Here is a 23,853-nt window from a genome sequence, read left to right as displayed (position 1 = left end):
CTTCAAGTTTCATAAGAGTATCTGTTTTTCTTCTTTCTTCAAATAAGACATCACAGTTCACACTCATCAAATAGTAGTGGCAGTTTTAGGATCTCAGTGTAAGAACAATGCATCAAATAAAAGGCAAAGGGCTAAATATAACCCATCAAAATAATTTTATCATTAATATGAACTAATAAAAAATATGAACATGTACAACAAATTTATCAACAATTTATGAATACCAAATGTACATGTAACAAAGATTTAAACTCCTAAGTCCTAATCTTTACAAAGAAACGTGACTAATGTCATTGGATGAGTCATTCGAGCTACCAGGAGATAAACAAGGGATTGTCAAGCAAGCGGACAATGCTCTCTCCAAGCAGGCGACGAGTTCACTCATCGTCGGCCGGTCTCTGCCTTCCAATGTCACACAATCGACGGCTACGTATCCAACATATTTCACGGCTTCTATTTCATATGGTGTCGGGGGAGGGACTTTATGATCCAAAATTCGGTGTATCTCATCGCGCACAATGTATGGTACTACTGAATCGACGACATTCCTTCTTTCTCCTGCCTCGTTCTTTTGAATGGCGCGGTGACCAGATAAAAGTTCAAGTAAAACAATGCCAAAACTATAAACATCACTTTTGGCTGTTAACTGCTCAAATTTAAAGTACTCAGGATCCATATAACCAACCGTGCCCGCGGCACGTAATGAGAGGTGTGACACATTATCCGGCGGGCCCAATAACGATAGCCCAAAATCTGATACTTTTCCATTCCACTCCTCATCAAGCAAAATGTTCGACGACTTGATGTCACGATGTATGATAGGTGGTTGGGCGTAGACGTGAAGGTACTCGATCCCTCTAGCCGCGTCTAGTGCCACTTTGATCCGGGCGGGCCACGACATTATATGTGAACCAAATGTTTTGTGTAAATGTTCATGAAGGCTACCATTTTCCATAAACTCGTACACAAGAACAAGTTCATTGTTTTCTTCACAAAAACCGAGCAACTGAACCAAGTTTTTGTGATTAACCCGCGATAGAAACTCGAGCTCGTTCACAAACGCATTGTTCGTGTCTTCTTGGTGTTTCTTAAAACCACCCGTATACGACGAGGAACTTGTTAACTCAGCTCGTTTAATAGCCACTTTTCGACCATCGGTTAACAAACCACGATACACCGACCCAAAACTTCCCACCCCAATTCGGTGTTCCTCGGAGAAATTATCGGTTGCATCAATAATCCTTTGTAAAGAAAACTCTTCCAAATGACCCCCATTTCCCATACTAATCAAATGACTCAATTTCTTCACTAAGACACGATTATTCGGATTTTGAACTTGTGAATCCACTCGAATTTCTTCCATTGGCCCGGAATCATGAACCCGACTACCTTCACTCGATCTACAATATCGAAAAACCAAAAACACAAGAACGAGAATAAACAATAACGACCCGACTGATCCCACTACGACAAAAGCAACCATTTTACCATCCAAACCACCATTTTTTGACCCGTCGGGCGGGGGTACTAATTCGGGTATTAAACCTCGATCAGGCTCACAAATCCTACAAATAATCAACCCTTGACTACAAAACGTTGCATAATTCGGAATTGGACCACAATCACATGTGGTTAGATTTGTACACAAACCAGGCACCACATTACCAAAAACAATTGCATTCGAATTATTATTCAAAGACTCATTCCCCCAACAATATAATGAATAATTCGCGGTTGAAAGACCACAAAAAACACCTCGTTTCGCCTTCAATCCTTCAAAAGAAACCTCTCTTAGATTCTCTGGTAAACTAAAATCATTTTCACCCCAACAAATTACTGTTCCATTATTTCTTACCGCACAAAACCGATTTTCCCCAATTGAAATCGCTTTAAACTCACCATTCGGCTTCCTCCCAATCATTGCCTCACCCCAACAATCCAAACCACGACTCGAATTTATTGCACAAACACGATTATACCCCGTGGAAACCACACTGTAGTTTCCACGTGGGACATCTGTAATAATATTACTATTACTATTACTAATACTGTTACTCTTATTAATGTTGCCTTGTTTGCAACTAATATTCCCGATTTCAAATAGTCCACAAACATAATTCTCTCCAACAGCAACACTAGAATAAAAACGGGTTTGATTAAGTCCTAAATTATCATTAAATTGATCCCATTGCCAACAAAACAATTCATTAGTTGTGCTAACAATTCCACAAACATGGGAATCGCTAGAATCAATGTCTTTAAGAGACGGGCCACGGTAAATTCTTTTGAAAACCGTACTTCCATCTTCAAAAAACCGCCAACAAACTAAAATTGACAATGAAGAAACAGAAGTTGAAGTTAATGCACATAGGAAACGATTTCCGCCCACGATTCCAACGTAGGAATAACGTGGTATTATTCCTACGTTGAAAGGGGACGGATATCCGGTGCAATTGAGGTTGGATGGTTGTTGAGTTGTTGGTGACTTGGTTATTGCACAAATTAGAGTTTGGTTTGGATTGATATATGATATAGATACAGTTGGAAGTGTGGAGATTGAAGTTGGAATATTGATAAGCAAAATGAAGAGAGTTAGAGAGTAGAGAAATTTAGAAGTAGCCATGAAAAAGGTGGTTTCATGGCTCTATGTGAATTTGGTGTTAGTGTTTCATATGTGTGTTTTTGTAAGTATATGTGTTTGTGTATATGTAAACGCGGTTTGGTCGGGAGTGTGGAAGGGGGCAAACAAAGAAAGCAAGAAAGAGTGAGAACGAGTAAATGACCGTTTCTAAGTATGGAAGAAAGTTTGTTTGGTACTACATTAATTCAGAAAAAATAAAAAAAAAATTAATCGGTAATACTCTAGTTCTGGTATCACATTGGATAGTCATCGACCCCGCCATATGATTTTAAGATGTTAGTGAAATACTTTTATTTAATTTTCACATGATTTGGACATTCCTAAAGATCGATCTTACGTCTCTTAATTTTATATGTTGGTTTAGGCTTCAATTGCTAATAATGGATTCTAACAAGATTGGATTATTAAGATCATGCTTAACAAATAATATAATAGTTTTGTCTTTGAAGATTATTATCATGAGTTTAACATGAAATAGTAGAACTTTAAGGTTTAATGCATTCTATATTGCCTATGGTTACTTTGATGATCAATTTGATAGTAGTTTAGAAAAGTATTAATTATATATTTCTGAATATAACTATTCGTTTGAAAAGTCATAGATCGTCTAATACTAAACAAATGATCAAGTTTATATAATAACATGATATTTGCATTTTAATTTGTACCACATTTTTTTATTATTATTTTCAATTGGGTATATGGTTTTAAAGTCTCAAAACGGTATAATGCTTGATAAAATTTTATTTAATGATGCACGATGCCATTATTTGCCCTGAAATTAATTTATTTGATTCGAATTAGCTCGATAACATATTAACATGTCAATCTGTTTAACTATTAAATAATTCAAACGGGTCTGTCATGAAATCAAATATAATACGTATCGTATCAAATCCAGATATAATAATCATCTTGTTTTCATGCAAATGCTAAAAACTAGTATAAACAATCCTAGAATGATTAAAAAAATTTTGTTTTGAGTCTGCTCATTTCTTTATAGATTAAGATATGAAAGTATAGGAAAATAATGACGATATGGTCTAATGGTCGTATGATTTTTTTTTTTCCTTTAAAAGTATTCATTTAATATGGCAACTATAAAATATATTTATATACATATTGTCTAGCCTAACAAGCAATAAAACAGGTTCGGATTGATTTTTCGCACATTGAATAATTGAGTTGAGTTGGGTTTGTTATGATGTCATTTTGATATACAACACATTAGGTAAGGTTTTATCTTCACTTAACATCAATAAAAGCTAAGCTAGTTCCCAATAGTACATCTCAAATCTCAATCATTAGATAACGTCATTACATAATCTTTCGCTAAAATATTCTGTCTTTATTAAGTAAAAGAAAAAGGAAGCAAAACATTAGAATTTGAGAGTAATATGTTGCCAATCTGGAGGTCTCGGGTTTAAATCTAAACATTATTGATGTTTAATTATTCACCTTGATAAAACTAACTACTAACAACTAACTTGTGTCGTTCAAGACAAAAAAAAAATACGTTTGCTTGATAGTGAAGAAATCGTAGCATATTATAACGCCGTCTTGGCAACTTCGTGGAATCGACAGGAGCACAAATTTGGACCATTGAAGGTAGACACTCGAGCTAAACCAAGTTAACATCAAGTTATTAGGTGAAGCTGATGTGTGACTTTTCTTAGCTTATTTGGTATTTCTAATGTTTCAAAAGAAAGAAAAAATGTGTTATTAGAGAAATTGAATTAAAATTGAAAACAAGGGTGAAATAAGTCCAAAAACAGGAAAAAGATTAGCGTGTGAAGTTGAATGATTGACCCACGACCCTTTCCAAGCCCACCCAGATTGTTGATTCTTGTTGACTTTGATTTGGTCATTTGAGAAAAACAAAAAAGGTGAAAAAGCAACCGTAATCTAGTGATCGAAATTTGATTTTAAGTATCTCGAGGATTAAAGATTTCAATTTTCAACTTATTGGATACTTTGCTTATTAAAATTTCAGATAATGGATAACCAAGTTTTTTTTCAAACAACAAACTATATTATTTATACCGTCATATATATTTCGAAAACCGCCTAAAATATAATTCAGAACTTCCGAAAATATCCCAAAATACTTCCATGCACCCCACCCCACATATATGAATAGTGAGACTCGAAACCTCATGAAATTTCAAGGTACAAAGATCTTACCAATGGACAACAAACCCCATTAACGATAAGCACATTTCTATCGGTTTATAAACTTTTACATTTGAGCTAATTATATGGACCCTAAGATTCAAGTTGATAAGCTAGAAAGAAATTATCTTAGTAGCATTTTTTAAGCTTTAATAAATCAAAAGTAGACCAGCTAAACACCCAACATACCAAATATAACAATACTGACCTTTTCAGGGTTAAAGAAATATTAGTTAACTACGTAATAAAACTTTAGTCATTCCATTCAAATTTGCACCTAATTTTATGTTTTATTGATTTTTGAACTCACGAGTCTTTTTACAATAGCACCACCGAACACTCTTTATCCTAGATTAAGATTGTGATTTTTCATATGTTTATGATATAAACGAACTTTTTAAGATTTGCTTGTTAATTTGTTAGTCTGTATATAACACGTAATGCCATGTTATTTAAGACTCAAGAGATGTATATAACACGTAATGCCATGTTATTTAAGACTCAAGAGATATACTATGTTTTAAATGCATTCAACTTTATACTATGTTTTGTAACTTCTTGTATCAGAACCAAAATACGTGGTGAATGCATTAAACGTACTAAGAATATTTTAAAGGATTAAGTGTGTAAAAACTTACAAAATGATAATCTAAATTTATTGTATATTCAGGTTTCAAAAATTACTATAATATGTTTTCAGGTATATGCGTAGCAACCATATTATTTCATGACAGTGACATTATATAAACTAACAATATTTACAACTTTATGAGCCAATAGCATCTTAAATCTATAGCTGATTATCTTTATATATACCCAGAATAAATGAATGATATGATCAGTGTCATATTAAATATTTGGTCTCGTAAAAATGTATAGGAAGCTACAAATATAGGAAACTATTTAGGTTTTGTTTCAAACCAGACCACTAATTTTCGAATATCCAGTGTCATCTAATATGTTTGAACACAAAAAATTTAGTGTTAACTGTTAAGTACTAAACAACGATCGCTTATAAATAATACACAAAATTTAATAAGGCTGGACAATGGTTGTTTCCTAACAGTTGCACCCAGGGGCCAAACTCATGTGACTGAACTATGTCTAACGGGCTGCGACAGATGATTTACTTCTGCAGCTCTAAACTCATTCCGTTGCGAAAGGAAGAAAAGTAAACTCATTTTTGAAGAAAGAACCTGAAACATAAACATGATCAGGGTGCACCTGTTACCCCCGGAAAGAGTTCCGATATCTTATTGAACACATCCATAACCTGAAACAAGGAAAGAAACAGAGTGTAGACCATTATTCAAAAGACATGCTCATGACAAGACGCAAATGAGCAAGAACTTATAAGTACAGAATATGTAGATTTTTCATTTTCAACTTCTTGACTGATGTGCATTACAATTTTGGCCGCCTTCTTTTAGGTTCTTCCACAAAGTGAGCATAAATTTAGAGTCAGCAGCACAACATTTTACCCTTATACAGAATTCATTTTATTTTCCCATAATCCCAAAATTCAAATCTATATTTTTCAGTACGAACTAAATCTCACTGTGACACAGTCAACATCATTAAACCTACCACAGAATTCCAAACGGCTAGCAGCAGTAGCGTTACCTGTAGGGCATTTTGTGGCTTGATTGGAATTCCTTGGTAGGTTAAAGTTCATTGGTGTTTCCAGGACTTGGTTTGGCACAAAAAAAAATGCAGATCTGGTATGTTGAGCTTTTAGTGGTCATTAACTCACTGTAGCTACTTTTTAGCCGATGTTGGATTTTCACAACATAAAGTGCATAACACGATGGATTGTCACAAAGTTGATGATCATTTTGTACTAAACTTGCAAAAAGTGGTCAAAAGGAATAAACAATATACTCCGTATTACATTTGTCAAATAGGTCATTTGACAAATCAGTCTATAATGATGGGATAAATTCTGTTTTGAATTATACCGATAATTACCTAAACAATCAGCTTTGTATATCTTTTCATGATATCACAGAAAGCTAATTGTCTAAAGTTAAACCAAACTACCTATTTATATTTTTAACACGACTCAACACTCAACAGTCTTTTACTCTCAATTCGCAAGACTGAGTGACGGACTCATCTATTCACGGAATACATATGCTTGGTCAATTACATATTGTTTCTTTTAATCACAAAATGGTCATTGACCAATATAGTTGATTTTGGATAACCACTATGTATCACCTATAACAGAGAAGTGAAAAATCTATCAGTAATTAAACTTATTATAACCTAATATAATAATGTTACCATAATATCTTTTGGGGAAAAAATATGTTACTTTAATATCATCAAGCCATCTTTCACACGAAATGTTCTTATTGTTCCTTTTGTATATTAGAGTAATTCTTTAGCTCATCACTATTTACCGAATAATTAAACGTCTACGTAACCTATTATTAGAACTTCCATACATACTAGCAAATCCAAACACTACCTTCTAGAACCTGTTTCACTGCACCTGAATACCTGTTCATCTAACTCTGATTCTAATATCAGACAATTACTCGCAAAATTCTAATACGAGCATGGTACCCGCGTGTTGCGGCAGATACCATTGATAGGGGCATTTCATGTCGTGATTAGTGTCTCAAAAGTCTAAGCTTTTGGTATGTGTAAAAGAGATAAATGTCTAAGATGGAGATAGTGGTATACAATAATTATATGTGTAAGGGCAAATAAGTAAATTCGCATGTCCCAAATTTATAAACTTTTCAACACCACCCAATAATCTTTAATAAGGAGTATAGAAGTATAGATATAGATGAAGTCTATGTATAACCTGGTTTACTTTAGTGTGTATTATTTTAGTAAAATCTGTCTTTTCTAGTATGCAACAAGCATAACTGCACAACGTAGACTAGAAGAGACATTTCATAGAATCTGTGGTCTTACCTCCTTGTCGTTTTGGTACTTCATGATGCTCATGGGGTTTTGAGAACACTGCAAAAACATTAATGTTACCATAGAAATTAATAAGCAGCCAGAGTGCATGTGTGCTTTTTAATGTGTGATAAAGAGATCTAAATAAAAGTGTATCAAGATGTAGACATACATCCATGATGGCAGCTTGAACTCTCGGGTTCTGAAAGGCCATGGCAACATCAGGATTGGCCATAATTTTAGATATAACTTCTTCAGGGGTAAGTCCGATTTGATCTACAACAGGAACAAGAAAGGTACAATAAGTAAAAAACATATTAGACTAATATCCAACTCTGTACACATGAGTAATATAAATTGAAGCAGAACATGTATCTGTATATGTCGCTTGCACAAAAATATCAGGAGGTCGTTTAATTTGATCTCGACGTGGCTTGCGAATAACTTGACAAGATATTCTTAACTTTATCCAACCCCAGCCCCATCCATGTCAACAGATATGGCAAACTTGAATTATTTACCAATATATCCGTTGATTTGGGCCACACTAGGAAAACGGGTTGAAAGTCATCCAAGTTTATCCCTTTCCATTAAACTACCACACTATTAAAAAACGTTCGACCTACAATTGTAATTATACAAGTTTCATATCATATTTAACTCACTGAAAACTTACAAAATTCAATAAGATGGAAAAGGAATACTGTTTGCGGATGGCCAAACCCATTTTGACCAGTTACCCAGCCTGGTCATCTTGCCACCTCGACATATAACAAATGTTGGTTTCTATAACGTGCGAGCCAGTTTAGTTTGATTATGTTACGATCCCACATCGGCCAAGTATGGGATTGGTTGGTGGTTTATAAGCCTAGGTGTCCCCTTCTTTGCGCTAGCTTTTGAGCATGAGTTCTATATCTAGCTAATAGGCTTGATGCAAGCCTATTATGAGATGGGTTCATATCATTTGGTATCAGAGCCAGCCCTACCTTTCGAAGTTCCAACACTCAGAGTGGTAGCCTATGGAGTGGTAGCTTGGACCCAAAAGAAGGGTGCCAACCATGACCAACGAGGACGTTGACTCTTCAAAGGGTGGGGTATTGTTACGATCCCACATTGGCCAGGGATTGGTTGGTGGCTTATAATCCTAGGTGTCCCCTCCTCCTTTGAGCTAGCATTTGGGAGTGAGTTCTACACCTAGCTTATGGCTTGATGCGAGCCTATTATGGGATGGGTTCGTATCAGATTATCAATATTTAAATATGGTTAGAGAGAGCTGTCATCAACAATCTATTTTGATAAGAAATTACCAAACTGTTGCTTGACCTCTGGACTGCTAATATCAAAATTCTTCAACGAATCCATCATACGGTTGTCCCATTCAGGGCTTCCCCCCATGCTATTCCTGAATATTAAGGCATAAACGTATAATTATATATAACATCACAAACTAATGTTACTATGTTAAGATGGAAAAACAGTCAAATAGAAACTTACAACATATCTTGCAATTGTTGACGGTATTGTGGGTTTTGGAGCATCCCTGTTTTATGTAAGGAGTAAATTACTAAGGCAACGTCTTTCAAACCTTAATTGAATACTGAAAGATACTCACATTTAAAAGAGGTGGGATTCCTCATCTCTTCCGGAAGATAGCTAGCAAAAACAAAAGTAAATCTTATAAGAAATTAGGAATATATAGACTGGTTATATTGTTTGACTAATCTAGATCTGTACTATATCTAAGATTTAGATTTAGATTTGATTGTTACTAGTGGCACCATAACGGATAAGGGTAAGAGTACACAGTGACTTGAGGGGTACTCAGATTGGTATTTTCTATATAAAAATAGTATAACTGAAAATTATATGTATCAAAATAAAAAACATTCTGAAATTTTTTTAAAAAATAGTTAAAATCTCTACAAATAAGTTCTCATAGTAGTACTTTGTCTAATAATTAAGAGATATAGCAACTTTCACAAATTTTAACCCGTTGACTGATCTACTCGGATTTTGCCTAACTCGCCTCAGCCGACCTCCAAGGTAAGAGTAATCGCCGAATATCGGCCAACTTGGCCGAGTTTTACAACCATGATCAAATGTAAGAGTGTAATCAGTTATATACCAGGAACTATTACTTCCTTAAGTAATCAAATTCTGTCAATTTATCTATTACCATGTGCAGTAAGTTTTTTTAATACAATCAATTATCCAACTTTGATGATTAAAAACCATATAATCACTTTCAAACTACCCATGAAAACATCCATGAAAATCATAATTCATAAAAAGTAATTATTAGCACATCTGAACAATACATTCTACAGCATGTTTTATTAGAGTTAAAATCAATTATGATTATTCCATCATTCCATGTCATTTCATAATTGAATTTGTGAATACCCACCTAACTACCTAACAAGCACATCCAAGCACTACAGCACGTTATATTACACAACTAGATGCTTCAATAAAAGAGTAGAGAAGATAACTTACGGATAGACCATCTTCTGTACAGTTGGGTCCTCCATCATTTTCTCCAATGCCTCCACTGACATGACGGGGCCTTTTGTGCCTATTCGTATATTACAATATTAGCCTCTTAATTAGAAGCTAGAAAAGCATTTTGCTTCATTATATTTAAAGAATATATACCAAGGCAGCAAAGCTTTACATTACCTGTGGAAGATGAAGCCCCCTCAAATGGATTATCCATCGGCTTGAAAGAAGCTCCATTTTGGGAAGCCTTCGTGTTATACATAAAAGATAAAGTCAATCCTTAAAACATATTCAGATATAAACCTGTAGCATAGTTCACTGTCAAATTCTTACTTGATCCGTAAATTGGGATTCTTTTGGGGAATTGGTATCAGTAGATTCTTCAATCTTTTCAAAACTGGTTTTCAATGTTTCATCAGGAGACACGTCAACGAAAGCTGCAAAAAATAGATTAGCCATTTTGGCGAAAATTAAATTGAACAAAACATCTAAATAATTGAGACCTGGAGTCAAATTAATCATTTGGTGTTAAACAGAAAATTGATTTTGCTTCAAAATAACGAGATTTGTAGATGTATCTTTACTTGATTATCTCAAGTTTAATCATCTTGTTATCTAATTCTGATTTTGTAGATGTATCTTCTTATATTAGTAATATATGGATATGAACTATTAAAGGGTATGAGAATACATAATAACCAGATATTACAAAACATATAACTTCAAAAAAACTTAAAAAAGGTGCAACTTTGTCATCAAGTCGCTACATACCAGACTTTTTTGGCTCCTCTGGTAACTCAAAGTCATCTTTGGAACTTGTAGGGGTGGGTGCGGGTGCAGGTGCAGGTGCAGGATCTGTTTTGGTAGGATTTACATCTAAAGTCACTGTTCGTCCAGAAGCAGGTCCTGTTGTGGAAGCTGAGCTTGTTTGTGGGGGTGTTGAAAAAGGAAAGGGTGATCCACCTGATGAGCCTGGTGCAGCAGATGTTGGGAAAGGAAAAGGTGACCCACCTGATGAGCCCGATGCTGCAGGTGTTGGAAACGGAAAGGGTGATCCCGGTGAAAAGCCGGCATTAGCGAATTGGTTATTTTGTGTGTCCATCTGTCCCATCATGGTCTTAAAGGCTTGTTGCATAGCATATTTCTGAAATTACAAACATTAAGAAAAACATAAGAGATACTTACAAACTGCACTCAAAACAACACAAGTAAATTCTCATATAAGATAACTCGGCAGAATCTATACACAGATGTAAAACAAGCTGCAGAAAAAAACATTTACAATTATTGCCTAATCTCCAATCTTCATTTGTGTTCGTACCACAAAAAAAATTATAAACTGAGATCTACTAGTCATTATTTTATTGTATAATTGTTTTTTAAAACTTTAAGAATGAGGAACACTACATTCTCTAGCATATATGAGTGACACACTGAAACTAAGCATCACAAACATCATGTTTAGCTAAAGAAACTGTTATAGATTAAGTCTTGTCTTAATGTCACTAAAAATAGACAGTTACATAATTCAGTAAATCACTCCCATCTCTTTGTTAATACTTGGAAATTTGCTTATTTCATTTTTTGGTTCGTCAAAAGGATACTTTCTGCCCCATTTGCCTTGCACCATGGCTTATTTCAGGATTCAGTAAAAAACAAAGATCACTTCCAATCAAATTTTTAAGGGTTCAAATAACCATCTTATCACACCTAAAGTTTCCTTTATGAATAGTTTTCCTTGTAAGCAGATTAGAAGCATATAATGCAGTATAGTTTTTTACAATCCTGTATCCAACTCAAATTCTCAAGGACGGCCATTTTACATCAATAAAAACCTATGGCAAAGTTGCCAGCGAACATAATTGCCGATTCAATTAAGTAAATGGTACTAATATGTAGCCCACCACCATGCATTTGTAAGGAGCTTGGATAATATTCATAACTCTAGGCAGTAAAATAGGTGGTAGGTAACTGCTCGTGAACTTTACATAATGACAAATAACTAGAGAGATGAAAGATATATATATATATATATATAAACTAGCATTTCAATGATGATCCACTATTTGTTCCCACTCTCGTCTTTGTCATGTTTTTGAACTTTTTGACCCATGGGTAAATATCCTAAAGCACAAGTCAACCCATTTTCACATATATACAAGTTATTATAATACCCCTTCCTATTAAAATACTTCACGCCTTCATCAGGTCAAGTGAGAATACTTTATAAACCCAAAAATACCGGTGACCATTATCATTTCCAGTAAATGCATTAGTCAAGCCACAATAGATAACTAGGGCAAAGGGCCTGGTTCTAAAACTATATGCATATTTTGATATATAGAGCCGGCAAACTGAACCCAAAAACACAAAACTAGGCTGATTTGCACATGTATCATAACATCGTGCACTAACTTGGACCCTAGGCAATATTTCAGAAGGAGGTCCAGTGGGCTTTGATGAAAAAAACGAAAAATTTCTTAGAATTGGTCATCCTGGGAGCCGGTAGAAGCAAGGCGGCGGGTCAAGTTCACCCCCAGCTCCCTAAACGAAAGTGACACATCAATTCCGTACCTCTTTCCCTCACTTAAAAATATAGTTAACTTTCTAGCTGCACGACAGATCCTTTTCTGTTTAAGGTTCCAGCGACTAAAAATCACACCATCGGCAGCGTTGTTAAATTTTCACCATTACAAATTTTCAGGGTGTGTATAAATTTTGCTAAATGCAAATTCGAACTAAAGCTTGAGATTACATATACTTCTTGGTCATTGGGTTTCACACATGTTCATATAGGTGTCATATGTATAAGTTACAATTCAATTTGTATCTCACCATTATTAGGTTTGATGTTTGCTTACATAGGTTTCGATATATGTAACTGATTTTAGTTTGACACCTTTTTTAAATGACCATTTAAATATTTTGACCCATTGCTGAAGACGATCGAACCCGCCTTTTTTCCACTTTTATGCATAACACATGCAACTATACACACAAAACTTGAGCATATAATTACTTCAAAATTTCATGGTCATCAATTAAACAAAAATACAAAAGGAAAATCCATAAGTGAACCTGAAATTACTTGAAAATGACAGGAGTCATTCCTACAACATTTTAGTTTACTCAACTGTGACCACTATTCACCATCATGCAACACTTGCAAATATAAGAAAATACCTTCCAATGCCTAAAGCATTAGTAGTTTGCTCACAAATCATTACAAAGCTCTGTTTGATAAATTTTACCTTTAAGTATGAAGCCGTCTGTCAATTAAAAAGAAAAAATTAGCATAGAAGCAGAAGAAGCAACTCTAATAAGTTATTGTCTCAGAGGGGGCAGGTTGATTAACAAGTCAAAACAAATGGCGTCTGGTTCGGGTCAAAACAGGTCATTGACCCCGGAAAATATTTTTGTTCCAAATGGTTTAAACTTACCTCAAATATGATTTGATAATTAAATTACTTTCACCAAAATCTAAATTTGTGAACATAATGACTCCATAGGTTTTATGAATTAAAAAATGCACTTTGGCGAGTTTCACCTTTCCTTTTCAGAGAACTTCTTTTAGTTTACCTGTTTAACCCTTACATATGATACATAACCTGAATCAACCCGTTCATAGGTAGTCGGGTCATAATTGACACCTCTAATAATTAGAACCAAATCTATTCTTGAAGAAAGTGAAAGCAATGTATCAGAAAACTCACCCATGAAAAAACAGCCGAGAATGCAACACCAACTCCCACCCAAAATAGAGGAGAACCTCTGCAAACACAATCAAAGTCGATAAGTCAAGCTTGAATCCTATAAAATAGAATGAAAAGAACAAGAGAGGATGATGCATAGTTACACTTGAGAAGGTGGGGGTGCTGTAATTGGTGGGGTGGCACCAACCGATGTTGTATGTTGAGTGCTTGAAGATGAAATTCTAGCAAAGCAATCTTTCCCTGGCCTCTCTACTTCTATACACAGGTAAAATCATTTCAAGTGAAAATGACATAAGTTAACTATACTCCGTATACAGTTAGGTAGTACGGATGAGGCACAACTTTAACCATCTAACTATGTAACATACGTCATTCGAAATGTACTCAATAAAATGCTACATTTAGTTAGCAACCCTTCCTTCAAACAGGAAATCCCTATCAACTTTGAAGTAAAAATCAGAAGATTCTTGACACGGTCCAAATATTAGCATAGTAGCACAAGCAGCTACATTGATCGATCCTAATCTAGCCCATTAAGACCTCCATATCCATAAAACGGTAAGCCGGATATACGCAATTCTTAAATCCACTAACACAATTCCTTCTTTAAAAAAAAAAAAACCATCAAAGTTTACTTCTTTTTCATCCAAGCTTCTTAGATTTAACTCGACTCGAAAAAAGCTCCTCATTTTCAATTACGATGTAAACATTGTATATATTCAAACTAATAACAACACTTCATATAAACCATCAATTAAAGTTGAAAAAGCACAATTCTTGACACATTTGAAAAAATAAAAATCCCAAATTAATAGCAATTCTTGAAATGATGGCTAAAAAATAGCAAATAAGACTTAAAACATCCTAAAGAAGCAAACTTTATCACTTACATGCAAATAAACACCAAATTAACAAAAAGGGAAATTCAAGAATTACCATTTAATTTGCTATTTGATGAATTTGAGCCCAAAGCAGAGACTGAAACTAGAGATTTTGTTCTGGATTTTGGAATCTTGAAAGAACAAAAAAAGGGTTTGTTTGGGTTTATTATGGAATCAATTCTTGGGTTTTGAGTAAAACCCAAAATTGGTTTATGAGATGCAGAAGAACTAAGGGTTAATTTGTCCATTAACTTGAAGGAATTTCTGAGATTTTGTTATTATGATTATTATAGATACAGAAAATATAATTACAGAAATATTTTTAGGGTTTTTGGAGTGTGAAAGAAACAGGGGAAGAGATAGTTGACAAAGGTGAAGAAATGTTTGGTTTCTATCGCCAATAATAAGCTCATCAATACTAGAGAGGACACAAATTTTACTTTGTAGGTTCTTTTATATTATCTTCTTGTTTTTTATATTAAAAAAAAAATTATAATAACAGCCCTAATGTCATTAACAGCTTATTACATGCATAAAAAGTAGTACTTTATATATCAATAACCGCCCCCTGAATTTTCGTAAGACAAAGTACAAATTTTAATCCATTAAATTAACTAATAATGACAGCCCTTATTAACAAAACTCTTAAAAAAATAACAAAGATAACTTATCGATATAAAAATTAACACAAAAATGTTCACTTGTGAAAAAAAAAATAAAAATTCATGTATTAATCACATCGATTAGGGCACATTAGAGACAATCCAAATAGGGGTGAGCTAATATATGAGACCTGAAAAATGGCTTGAATTAAGGTCAAAAATTTCAACCCATCAAATCAATTCAATTCAATTCACATGAACCTCATTGACATCTTAAAATCGCAAACCACCATTGCAAATGGTACCATACTTGTGAGCGGTGTTTTGAAAATCGATCGATGCCGATTTTTCGGAATCGTATCATGTATCGGTCAGGTGACAATTCGATACTTGGACTAAAATTCGGTCATCATCAAGTATTTATAAACTTATAGTTTACGCCCCTTAAATACACTTTCTGCTTGACACTTTATTATTTTTCATTTTGAATTACATTTTCTATTTTATACATTCTCTTTTAAATAAGTCTTTTCTTCAAAGAGTATTGATATTAGTACCATCACTTTTGATGAATGTACCACAATATATATGTTTTACAGCTAACCATATAAGTCAGTAATACATGAGTGTGGTACACTAATTAATAGTGGTGGTACAAATATCACTTTCTTTCTTCGAATGTTTTACCTTTCCCAGTTTATTGTATTAAATTAATAAGTTGTGTACGTTTTGTTTTTACATGTTATTTCTCACTCTCACTAAATTATATTTATATGTTACGAGAGCAAGTATCCGCGCGTTGCGGCGATAAGATAATGTGGGTGATAGGTCAAAGAGTGTGATAGCCAAATGCCTTAGCCGTACGGGCTCCGCGCTTGGATTTAAAAATTCGTCGAAAGTATATCGAATAACATCTCTAATGAAAGAGCATGAAATTTTAAGAACACCCATATAATTTTTATACTTTTTCGATGTACGGTTTTTGAAATAAAAGATTTTGAATAAATTGGAAGAATAAATGATTTATGGAGGAGAGAGAAAACAAATTATTGGTTGAGATTTGAGGAGAGAGAAATGTAAACAGGGGAGATCTGTTTTATAATATAGTATAAATTATTAAATTCATCATACAAGCTCATTATTCGTATTAATACAAATATTGTAAAAGTAGTATATAACTTTGCACGTTGTGGCACGTTTGTTATTTCACCTAGTAAATTTTGGGTTAATTATAATAGCTTACGAATGCAAATTGGTTAATATAATATACTTAATTGCTTAGCCATAGAGCAGAATACTTAATGGAGGAGGATTCCCTCAAGTTTCTCCAACTTGACTAGTCAAGTTGGAAGGATTTTGACCCTTAGATGAAAATCAAGGATCAAAATTCAATAATACTTATTTAATCTTAGCCCTTGATTTTTAATCAAGGGTCAAGATCCTCCCAACTTGACTAATCAAGTTGGGAAACTCGAGGGAATCTCATTCCATAATTTAGTGGGTGTTTGTTACATCAGAAAGCATTACACATTTGTGATGTGTCGTGTCTTTAGCCTAATGGGAGTTACAATAGCATTTGCTATCTAGGAAGCCTTCATTATGTAGAAAATCGTTTTTTGTTGTAGAGCTTGCAAAATTGTCGTTTTACTTGGTAGACTGTTGGGTTGAGCCTGCACAAATCACAAAAAGAGAACATTTATTTAGGTAAGTGTATTAGAATTGAGTAAAAGTAGTGCTACGTAGACTCTAACCTGTTTTTCCTGTTAGCTTAATGAGAGTTGCAAAAGTTTTTGTTTTTTTAAGGTAGTTTACATGTTAAAAAAAACCCCTGTTGTTCTCTAGTATTGCAAAAGAATTGGTTTTCGTTTTTTCACGCTTGGTTTATTTTTGATTTTTGGCTTGGACTTGCAGAAAATGAAGATTCAATTTAAGTTAGTGTATGATGAATTTAATAAGTTATACTAACTTTCCATCTATTTTTTTTAGTACTACTTAGGGGGAGTGAGTGAGGGAGGGAGGGAGATGAGAGGGAGCTCGGGAGATGAGAGGGGGTTCGGTTGCCACTCAAAGGAGATGAGAGGGAGATGGAAGAAAAGGTTGGGTGAGGAGTATTATTCTCGCAGGAAGATGAAGAAAGGATGGAAGAAAAGGTTGAAAAAGTTAAGGGGAGAGTTGAGGAAGATGGAAAAAGGTTGGGAGAGTTGAGTGAGATGGAAAAAAAGTTGGGAGTGATGATTGCCACTAAAAAAGGTTGGAACAATGGTTAAAGGGTTGAAATGAGATATAGTAATTTGATTGGGTAATTTAAGGGAGATCGGGAGATGAGGATATATGACTCTCTCCCCCTTAGGATGTTTGAAAAAGTGAGTGACATTCACACTAATAACAATAAATAGCAAAAGCTAGCTGCCTCAATTAGGATCCTTAGACTTCTGCAAAAAGAGTGTGTTATATAGTTTAAATATCTAGTAATTTCATTGATAGATATAGTAATCTACATAGAAATAAAAGGCAAACGGGCAACAAGTTGCGTCGTAACTCCTTTTAAACCTAAAAGGTCCATAGCTATAGAACCATGATGAACAAACCGAAGGTAGGTCAGACAATTATAGGCTTTCATATAACAACATGCTACCATTTTCTTACCTGCTTATGATACAAAATAAGTCAATAACTATACATAAAACAAAATAAATAAAAAAATTTACATAGTAACCGTATGATTCGAGCTACCATAGTACCATCTCACATTAATTTGACCTTGCCTGTAACCTTTAGTCTCATTTTCTTCAATAGGAAGAAATATTTTGGAATGGGCAAACATAACTTCACCGATTTAACTGAAACATCTCCAAGATTAACTTTTCTAAAAGATGGCAAAGCTACATGACAATGTCGACATGACCATATACCAACAACTATACAACATGCTACCAAAGATCAAAACAATCTAATGAACAACCCACAGACAATGGCCCAAAACCAATAACTTTCACCAAAAGGTTCTTCTCTTTATGAGTCACTTCCTCTCTCTCAATTATATGTCATAACTATCCCATAATTCAAAGACCAAAATTTTCTAACTTATGAGTTATTACCTCTCTTTGCATTGTAAACAAAGCTGATTAATCTTTCTTTTCACTTTTCTATACGGAATGCATACATGTTTTATGCATCTTCGTTGAAAAAAATAGAAATAAAGGTGATGCATGTCATGCCAAAAAGAAACACATGTACGGATGTGCCCATGGTAAAATACTAAAATGTTAAAAAAAAATAAAATTATTTTACTTATCTAGAGTAGTTATTTTACATATATTTCTTATCACACAAAAAATGTTATATATCCCCAATGCCCAGGTGACGATACAAAATTAGTTTATACCGAAATTGAAATGCTAATTAACATGACCGTCCTCTTTTCCATCGACGAAACATAACGTCTGTTTCTGATCATTCCCACTCTGTAAAGTTGTCATGATCAAAATCATCATTTGCATCTGGCATGAGAATATAAACTTTACTTCTGGGCCAATGCTTGATACTCGTATAACTTCTCCTGGCGACGATAAATGACTCCACATCTTTGGTAGAAATATTGTGACACGAAGACAGTTTGATAGCACGTAGAAAAGTATGACCTGCGAAAGCAAGTAAACCTTTACCAGTTACACCCTCACAACCCATCAACCCAATATACCCCAGATTCCTGCACAATCTAGCAATAGCAAACAATGAAACATCCGTCACTTTTTCCAACCAAGACAGATTCAATATATACATTTTTGGGAATCGGGATATTGCGGCTTGAATCCCCCGGTCTGTTACATTAATCCCACACTTTGACAGATCCAAGCACATTAAGCGACGCATTTTTCTTCAGATGACAATACCGTTATCACTAATCCTATCACATTCAGCCAGAGTAAGTTGCGCCAAACATTTCCGCACATTCCCTTTTGCCAAATACTTCAAACCCAAGTCAGTAATCCGACTACAGCCTGCCAAAAACAAACCTCCTAAACACTTAGATTCTCCAATAGCTTTGAGTGACTCGTCTGTAACATTAACACATCCACTCAAATCTAAAGATATTAAGGAATTCAATCGTGCAATTAGATAAGCAACTCCAACATCACTAATATGTAACCTCCTATTCAAAAACACCTTAGATAAATGCATACAAGCATTTGCTACTGCACACAAACCGTCATCATCAAAATTAGGCTCACTAGGATCAAAATTCTGGTCTAAATAGATATCGAGTATTGAGAGCTGAGGGCATGACTGAGCTAGGAGTTTCATGTGGTCGTTTGAGAGTGGTTTATGACATTTAAAGATATCCACTTTTGGGGATGCAGCAGGTAGAATATAGTATAACAAATCAGGAAACACTATGTATAACCTTGGTTGGCGGCGAAGGCATGATAGTTTCCAGAATCGCTTAGAAACTTGAGAGAAAGACTTTCGATCATCTGGGTCGTTAACTTTGTCGTAAATGGAGAGTAGTAAGTCGTCTCCAAACTGATCCATAGCATAACAAGTTAACAATATCACCACGAGAACTAGTAGCAAGTCGTCTCCAAAAAACTAGTCTTGAAGTTCAAACAAAAGGAAAAGGAAGAAAAAACTGAAATACACAAAAATACAGTTATTTTTACAACAAATCAAGAAATAGTAGGAATTAGATATATATAAACTTTTATTGAGCTAGATAGAAAATACTTTAAATTCAATTAATTAAGATATAAATAACGTAAATGTAACACCCAATGTTGTCTCGACGGTGTATGAGGGCGGTTAAAATGTAGTAGAGAGGTGGTTTACAGGTTCTATCTAAATGATTGAAAAAACCTTGAAACCCACATCACATAATATATAAATGTGACCAAAAACTATAAATTAGCCACACAAAAAAAACTGTAAATATCATATCAATACATCTTATTCATATTCATACCTATGCTAGTAATATTCCTATCAATCGGTAATGTTTAGATCTAAGCAGTAAAAACAAGTGCCACGTGGCGTGAATGCATCGCTAGGAGCGAGAATCAAAATAATTAGCAGAATCATCATCAGAATAAGCTAATATGATACGAATATACGGGTATAATAAAACAGATATAGATATAATAAATAAGTGAAGGCTGAAGAATCACCTTGTGAAGATAACGACGGTGAGGAAATGAAAGTAAACACAGAAATACTGACTAGTGAAAGGGAGTGAGGTTTGAGGGCGTGTTTAGCCTGGGCTTTTGTTTGTGGGCTTATGAGTTTATTTGATAAGGGTTACCATAATTTTTAGAATATTCGTACCACACATTACAAATATTATAGCAAATTAATCAAATTTTGTGGTATTAATATCACTTTCCTAATTTTTAACCCACATTGTCAATCTATCCTATATCAGTCAAGTACCTTAAAATATAATTAACTATAACCAAATGTCTATTGTAAAAATGAACTAAGGTTTTTAGACATTGTATGTTAACAACTGGATAAATTGTACAAATTAAGTAATATGACATACATGACAATCCATATGAACAACCACGTGTAAGTTTTTGATTGGTCAATTCATGATTTCAACATTTTTACTAAGTTTTTAACACACAATATCCAATCTGATAGTTGGTTCCACTATAAACATTTGCTTATAGTTAGTTACATTTCTCCGTTAGTTACATTTCTCCGCACTTAACCCTTCCTATTATAGCATATTAGTTTTACACTTTTCAACTCGAATTGAGATACTTTAAACTTGACATGAAATTTATTAGTGAAATTGAAAATTTTGACAATTGGATTAAAATCAAAAGTAAGATTAGAAAATCATCTTTGGATCTTAACCCTGATTATTATAATCCAATGATTAAAATTATCTCAACTTTACTATACAATTATTTTTAACTTTAAAGTATCTCTATCGTTACCTATAATCATAAAGGGTTACTCAAACATTTATCTGCAAGTAAAAAAAATGAATATGAGATTTGAGACTTTGATGATGGTTTGTGAGAGTGATAGTGTATCGCAAGATGAGTGGTTTATTAACCTGCTTCTTTTTGACTTTGTCTTGTTCCTTTGGGGCTTATTTGCAGTCCTTGTATTTCAAGTCTCTAGAGGTGTGTAGGAATTCATTGTTATTGTTTTTTTTTTCTCTTGATAATGTAAATGTAACTGTAAGGCATTTAGTGCTTTGTTAGATGTTTTTTTTATTATTATAATATAAAGCTATTTAAAAAAAATAAGTATGTAAATAAAAAATGAAAAATTATGGAAACTTACTACTCAGTTTAAAAAACTGAATTAACTCACATTTTGATGATGGTAGATTTAATTTCCAAGAAATAAATGGAAAAGTAAAGTTTGTCACATTAAACAATTCCAATAAGCCTTATATAGGCAAACATACTACTGAGGTCTTAGTAAACAAAGTAGTATGTGCTACTACATTCTCGATGAACTCGGTCAATACCCATGATTTTTTCTACTACTTATTTTTCATCATAGTTGGCTCAACAGTACTATGGGATTAGACGATCGTTTTAAGCCTCCAAAAAATTTAAGGCCTCAATATTTGTATACTCGACTTAATTTCGGGGTAAATACCATTATATAATTTGCATTCTGGTAATATCCTTATTGATTTTTGCATAAACATCTGCATCTACTTATTACTAGTAGTTTAATAACATAAGTCGAGCTAACTTTCTTTTTGCTTTTTTCGTTTACTTTGATTTATATGCTAATGAATTAGGCTCCCAAAATTTGTCATCGTTTAACGCCTCCAAAAACATTGAACACTTACAACCTACATACCAATTAAGCACGTTGCCATTATCACTTTAACAACCTATAGACTTAAAAAGGAGAAACTTACACGGCTAAGATGGCTTGTATTTGACATTTTACGATCATTTTATAAAGTTAGATTATTTTTAATAACTAATCGGATTCAGTATCTATATAATCTAATAAAATAAATGACTTTTTTTTCCCTAGAAACTTTCAGCCTTTTCAAAACTAAAAATATCTTTCTCTTAATATACCTAAAATACTTTTAATTAACTAATTTACAACATTGATACCTTAACCCTTAAAATAACTACACTACCACATTTAACATTAATTACTTTTACATCGCCCCCACCACCGTTGTCGATACTATCGCCACCACCCTTGCCACCCGTCGCCACCACTAGTACTCCCACCACCGCCGTATTGTTCAAACATAAGTCTTATATATATATATATATATAATACTAATATAGGATAGAGTTTAATATAACATAAAAGTATAAGGTGTAAAGTGAAAATTAAGATCAATAATAATAATAAATATAGGGCATGTCTTCTTCCCTTCCTTCGTCGGGGAAAAAAACACACACACAAATCGACAACTACTTTAGTTGATCTAGAAAACCCACCCACAAAATACTCTCCCAACCCCACCACACACACACATATATACATAGCTTCAGCCCGTTACCCAAGACATCAATAATCCAAATTCTCCCAACCCATTATAGTTTTACAATCCATGAAACTTTTGCCCACGCCCAACCCACGTAAATAACGACGGTATTTCACATGGGTTGAGTGTAACCCATGCTTCAACCCCCACCCAATGCCAACGCTGTTTTTATTTCATAAGTTTACAAGCTCTGTTTTATGTTTGGATTAACTAATATCTTATACCATTGACTTAATATCTCAATGGTAAGGAAGGAGAGTTTGGATTTAGGAAACCTTAAGTTCAAGTATTAGAGTGCAAGACTTTCTTTTAAGATGTTGTCGTGTGTTTAAACGAACGATCTTATGTTTTTTTCTTACTAATATAGTAATACGAGTATTAGGTGAGGTTTGATATTTAGATAAAGGGAAATGATGGATCATCTTAATTAATCAACCTAATAATTCTCTTAATCATAGGATCAAGCCACATGGAAAAATCAAGGGAGATGATGAGAAAGGATAATTAGTGGATTATACATGTCAAAGCTTTAAATTATTAACAGAATTATTAGGCTAATTTGTTATAAATATCAATCAAAGTAAAAATAGTAAAGTAACCCCCAATGCCGTCTTCCACGGTGTATGGGGGAGGTTGATATGTAGACAGCCTTACCCCTACCAAAGATAGAAATGTTGCTTTCAGGTTCTACCATAAGTAGAAAATGACCTCCTTGCTGGGCATGAGGATCGAACTCATGACCTCTGTTTCCAGAGGCATAAGCTCCAACCACTGGACATGAGGATCGAACTCATGACCTCTGTTTCCAGAGGCATAAGCTCCAACTACTGATCCAACCCAATTGTTATAAATATCAATCATTTTCCTTAAATGAACTCCATTAAAAAAAATCCATAAACATGGGCCCTGGTTGAGTGAGGTCTTCTCATCAGTCATCACTTCA

General features: G+C 34.0%; 3 protein-coding genes across 4 annotated transcripts; all 3 read right to left on the bottom strand.

Annotated features, from left to right (window-relative positions):
- Window positions 1-117: 117 nt before the first annotated feature.
- Window positions 118-2,691, bottom strand: LOC122607819 (serine/threonine-protein kinase-like protein CCR4). The gene has a single exon (XM_043780871.1). It carries the CDS (start codon window positions 2,621-2,623, stop codon window positions 269-271), a length of 2,355 nt encoding a protein of 784 aa, XP_043636806.1. The 5' UTR covers window positions 2,624-2,691; the 3' UTR covers window positions 118-268.
- A 2,944-nt stretch (window positions 2,692-5,635) lies between these two features.
- Window positions 5,636-15,217, bottom strand: LOC122607430 (protein TIC 40, chloroplastic). The gene is made up of 14 exons (XM_043780401.1): window positions 14,881-15,217; window positions 14,088-14,199; window positions 13,945-14,002; window positions 13,483-13,500; window positions 11,003-11,375; window positions 10,565-10,668; window positions 10,412-10,478; window positions 10,229-10,307; window positions 9,345-9,385; window positions 9,227-9,272; window positions 9,040-9,134; window positions 7,905-8,008; window positions 7,745-7,792; window positions 5,636-6,086 (listed from the first exon to the last, which is right to left on the bottom strand). The coding sequence occupies exons 1-14, from the start codon at window positions 15,071-15,073 to the stop codon at window positions 6,027-6,029; spliced, it is 1,398 nt and encodes a 465-aa protein (XP_043636336.1). The 5' UTR covers window positions 15,074-15,217; the 3' UTR covers window positions 5,636-6,026.
- A 3,391-nt stretch (window positions 15,218-18,608) lies between these two features.
- LOC122607593 (F-box protein At3g58530-like) lies at window positions 18,609-20,688 on the bottom strand. 2 transcript variants are annotated; one of them, XR_006325067.1, is made up of 2 exons: window positions 20,590-20,688; window positions 18,609-19,951 (listed from the first exon to the last, which is right to left on the bottom strand). XR_006325067.1 is itself a non-coding variant. In XM_043780601.1 (2 exons), the coding sequence occupies exon 2, from the start codon at window positions 19,958-19,960 to the stop codon at window positions 19,307-19,309; it is 654 nt and encodes a 217-aa protein (XP_043636536.1). In that variant the 5' UTR covers window positions 19,961-20,057; window positions 20,590-20,681; the 3' UTR covers window positions 18,702-19,306. The 2 variants fall into 2 exon arrangements, 1 of the variants encoding a protein (XP_043636536.1); XM_043780601.1 differs by having other exon boundaries at window positions 18,702-20,057; window positions 20,590-20,681.
- Window positions 20,689-23,853: the final 3,165 nt, after the last annotated feature.

This window comes from Erigeron canadensis, chromosome 7 (assembly GCF_010389155.1).
Source record: "Erigeron canadensis isolate Cc75 chromosome 7, C_canadensis_v1, whole genome shotgun sequence".
Classification (NCBI taxonomy): Eukaryota; Viridiplantae; Streptophyta; class Magnoliopsida; order Asterales; family Asteraceae; genus Erigeron; species Erigeron canadensis.
Note: the sequence above shows the minus strand (reverse complement) of the source record. Positions and strands in the feature narration are given on the sequence as shown.

Bases quoted from the DNA above. Each gene is read 5' to 3' on its own strand.
- LOC122607819 (XM_043780871.1), bottom strand. From the start codon at position 2,623: ATGGCTACTTCTAAATTTCTCTACTCTCTAACTCTCTTCATTTTGCTT.
- LOC122607430 (XM_043780401.1), bottom strand. From the start codon at position 15,073: ATGGACAAATTAACCCTTAGTTCTTCTGCATCTCATAAACCAATTTTG. The intron at 9,135-9,226 runs GTAAGTTTCTAT...CTTAATATTCAG, and splicing joins CAACAATTGCAAGATATGTT to GAATAGCATGGGGGGAAGCC. The intron at 8,009-9,039 runs GTAATTTCTTAT...TTCCTGTTGTAG, and splicing joins AGAGGTCAAGCAACAGTTTG to ATCAAATCGGACTTACCCCT.
- LOC122607593 (XM_043780601.1), bottom strand. From the start codon at position 19,960: ATGGATCAGTTTGGAGACGACTTACTACTCTCCATTTACGACAAAGTT.